Raw genomic sequence first — 4332 nt, forward strand, 5'->3', positions numbered from 1 at the left:
GTAGAGCAGGTCAGCCAGCCTGGCTGAGAAGAGCCTCCTCCCCAGGGGGGAGAGGTGGAGGCCATCTCTTCCCAGCAGCTCGCTGCCTCTCTCACCAAAGAGCGGGCTGTGGTCATGGAAGCCAAAGCCTTCCCGATGACACCAGCTCCACAGTCTTTGGTTCACTAAGGAGAAACTCTACTGGGAGTGATTGAAAACCTAATTGTTCCTAGGTTATTGTTTTTCCTGGAGCACCCATTTTTGCTCTGGGAAAAAAATTCTGAACATCTGTATACTGTCCTAGGAGCAGCAACTCTCCCAAGAGAACCTGAATGTCTGTACATAATTTAAGATTTGATTATAAACAAAACTGTCTCTTTGTCAAATGGTAATACTTTTGGTGCTTTGTAGGTCAGTTTCTTATTGGAATATTAATTAGTGATGCTGAGTCATTTACAAAAAGTACCCAAGTACTGTTTCCTGGAATAGACATGATAAAAAAATCCCTTTTGTGGATGCACTGCACTGCAGAGAGGCAGTGGCCTTAAGTCTCTTTCTCTCTTGGTTTCCCCTAGAATCTCAGTGCTCAAAACAATTTGACTCATCCCCTGGACTTTACATCTAGGAAAGCCCCTGAACATAGTTCCTCTTCTGGGTGAAACAATCTTAAAATATGCCCTGACCATTAATTACTCTTTTGTGGAGCTGTTTTGGATCATGGAAAAGGTTTTGCTTCTCAGAGAATGTTGTAACCTACACAGTCCTCTTAATTACTACCTGGGTACTGTGAGTTACAAGTCCTAACATAAGTGCTTATTGTAATAACAATATCTTCTTGATGCACTTTTTATAAGTTGATGTACATAAAAGGTGGTTCTGATTTTCTTTTAATGTATTGACTTAAAGATCAAGGACGCCTTATAAAAAGAAGCCTCTATATTACTAAGGAACTAACTTTCCCTATTAAGCCTGCCAGCATGTCAGATTTTTTATCAAATTTTCTTTAGAGGTTACTCATTCATATTTATAATCACCTCCTTATTCTCAAGCAGCAGTGCTATCTCTAGCAACAGCTTTACTGTGTCATTAGCTTTGCAGGTCACAGCATTTACCAGAGTAGTAATGAAACTGTACTTCTGCTACTTATTATAACAGTGTGGTCAAGGAAACTTAAAAAAGTCCAGGAGATGGAACTTGCCACTGCCATTTATAAAACTCTCAGGAAGAAGTGCTAGCAAGTTGTTTCCTTAATGAAAGCATCAGTGAAGATAAATCCCATAGATAGCATATATAGGACCAACCTGGTTTCTTGAGTGCTCCTGGAATACATGATGAAAGTATTACAGTCTCAGTCTTCAGTATTCATTTAGATATTTTGTAGCTTCATGGAAAAAGCCTTGCAGATGGCTTGGCTAAGAGAGCTGAGGGAGTTTCACTGTCCATCCTAAACAAAGAGGAAAAAAGAGTTGGGTTAATTATTTTTATGGTGTAAGAATTTCCCCAGGAAGAACTGTGATAGTCATTAGTCATTTGAAAATATTCCTTGCTAGTTGAAGAAAAATTTTACTTAGACAATTTCCAAATGTTTTGTAACTGCACTACATACATTCTTTACATGCAAGAAAAATGGTAATTTAAAAAAAAGGGAAATTTAAAAAGGGAAAAGAAAGCCTTTTAATTGAAAGTTATTCTGGCAGAAACAGAACTGCAGTTAGATGTTATAACTATCTTTTAGTGTATGTCATCATAAAATAATAACATAGTTCCCTTAACATTAGATAGGACAAGAAGGTCTTGCTGTTTAGAATATTAGCTTTCCTTATTCAATTTTCTGTTTTGAAATAAAAACAAGCAAAGAAAAGAGGTGGTTTTTTAGTTCGTATTTTGTCTCAGAATATATTTACATTGAATTCTTGGAGTCTGTGGGGATGTACAACGTCACTGACATCTAACTTCACCTTGTCATCATCTCCCTTGTTTTCCTACAGGTGTGAATGGAAATAAATTCTCAAGCTCTTCCACTATTCTTGAGAAATATAAAGTGGGAAAGGTGATTGGAGATGGCAATTTTGCTGTAGTAAAAGAATGTGTTGAACGGTGAGCAGGGAAGCTATTCATTTTGTTAAATCTGTTAACTGCTTGTTTAGTGCTGTTTATTTCACCAAGTTAAACATTGAATGTGTAGTAATATATTTAAGAAGAGTGCATTTTTATAGGTAGATGAAGTTACATAGATATGAAATGTATGTGTATGTATATATATAATATGTACAAGAAAACAATGGATATTTACAAGAACCCATGAAACAATACAAAAATAAAATGAACTGGATAAAATTTGGCTTATTGAGAGCTAACAACGATTGAGGGGAGAGAAGAGGAGTGAAAATAAATAATCTTTACATGTCTTTGACAATAATTGAACAACATAGATGACAACAGAAAAACAAATCTAGTACCAGGCTTTACCATATCACAGCTATAAACAACTAATCCCTGTAGCAGTATACTGAATACAGTACAACCTTACTGTGACAAATCTCCATGGGATGGTAAAAAAAGTTCATTAAAAGAGGGTGGTCAATATAATAGGGTTAGTCAATTTGTTGCATCTAAAGAATGAAAAAAAAATGGTTCCTCCAGCTAGGATTATTTAAAGCAAGGTTTTTCTATAAATGGGTCTTGTCATAATGAGACTGTATTATATCTAGCTCTGCAAAATTAATGCCTGAAGTAAAACTTCTTTCCCCAAAGTTGAAGCATCCTCATATAGCTCAAACTCCTCTTATAGAAGTAGTTCAGGGAGTATCTCATGTAGCCAGGTTTGGGGTTTATTGATCAAAAACAGCACCTTAAACCTGGCGGGTACACAGATTACAAAGCACTGGTGTAATGTGCTCCTAGTCAGATACTTTGTTTAACAAGTAGGCTTTCAATTTTACACCTATTTCAACATTTGTTTTTATGCCCAAAAGAGAGAATTCATAGCACACTTGAGGTGACAAAGGGGTGAATTGCAGAAGAGATGGCTATACAGATAGAGATGTAAAAGAAGAAAGATGTCTTGGCTGCTACTGATATCTGCTTATCCTTCAACAAATGGAAATTTTATCAGACTCCTACCTTGCAGATACAAGTACAAATGATGTGTAAAGATTCAGTACCAATCTTTGCTGGGGCTTCTGGTCACTTCTTTTACTTTCCCACTTCCATTCAACCTTATCAGATCGGGTCTCAGCCAGCAGGCTTGAGCACCTATCCCTTTTCCTGGTCCCTTTGAGTTCAAGTGACAGTGGCTATATATTTTAAATATAGCAAAGTTCACATCTTAGGAATTAAAATGTTATTTAGTAGCGTGTTCATCCAGATACAGAAGATTATGCTCACATGGGATCATGAACTTTCTTCACTGATTTAACATTTCCATAGTTTTCTACCCTTGAAACTTATAAATTTTAAAATAATTATGGAATACTTATCATCCTCCTGAAGTGGTGCATGGTTCCCTCTCCATTAATCAAGGAGCAAGGATGAGCCTTAAACATATGGGCTAGGGACAGACATTACACATAAACCAGTTTCAGTGATCAGAAACTGGTTTAAACCTGTAACAGAACAGACATTCAGTGCACATAAACCAGTTTCAAAATGGCCAAAACCAGTTTGAGATAGATCTGGTTGAATGTAGTAACAGACTTAACTGATTTGGCTCAAACTGATTTATGCAATGTTTGTCCAGGACCTCTTGCTGGTTTAAGATAAACCAGAAACCCCCAGCATCCCAGCATGCTCTCTGGGCTGGATGGGGTTCTCTGCTTCAGCCGCAAGGCTGACCCCAGCCCTCCGCTCTCTAGATGGAGCCGGGACCAGTCCTAGTAGAGATATTGGCGGGCATGGCCCCATTAAGGCAAAGTGGGCAGGGAAGGGGTTAACTCTTCCCTCCTTCCCCGCTTCCCCCACCGCAGCTATGGTCAGCCTGTCTGTTAGGGAGCAGAGAGGAGGGGGCTGCAGAGTGGCCCCTGGAGCTCAGAGACCCCAGCTGCAGGTAAGGGATGGAGGGAGGAATTAACCCTTCTCCCTGCTCCCTTCACCTTAATGGGACCATATTGGCTTGGTTGTCCAGCAGAGTGTGGAGGGGCACTCAGTTCCATGCTGGGAGGAACTCTTCCCCCTCTTCCTCCTTCCCCCAGAGGGTCAGCAGGAGTGCAGACCTCACCAGAGTAGGGTGTGGGTGTGTGGAGTGTGAGAGAGTGTGCGGGGTATAGGGACCCCGACACACTTCCCTGATGGCGTGCAGCCCCTGTGGCCTGACAGCAGCAGCAGGCAGGGAGGTCAGGGCACTCATGCCTGGCA

At 39.8% G+C, this 4332-nt stretch overlaps 1 protein-coding gene across 5 annotated transcripts in view; it reads left to right on the top strand.

Moving 5' to 3' along the window:
- DCLK2 (doublecortin like kinase 2) overlaps nucleotides 1-4332 on the top strand; it is a 147688-nt gene that overhangs the window by 105734 nt on the left and 37622 nt on the right. For all 5 annotated transcript variants that reach the window (XR_002100999.1, XR_002101000.1, XM_019534454.1 and 2 more), the window contains one exon: nucleotides 1968-2076. Coding sequence is in view for 3 of the 5 variants with exons in the window: in XM_019534454.1 (XP_019389999.1) it covers nucleotides 1968-2076 (109 nt within the window). In the remaining 2 variants the exon portion in view is untranslated. The remainder of the gene's footprint in view (nucleotides 1-1967; nucleotides 2077-4332) is intronic.

The sequence above is a fragment of the Crocodylus porosus genome, unplaced genomic scaffold (assembly GCF_001723895.1).
Source record: "Crocodylus porosus isolate Cpor-Errol unplaced genomic scaffold, CroPor_comp1, whole genome shotgun sequence".
NCBI classification, from domain to species: Eukaryota; Metazoa; Chordata; order Crocodylia; family Crocodylidae; genus Crocodylus; species Crocodylus porosus.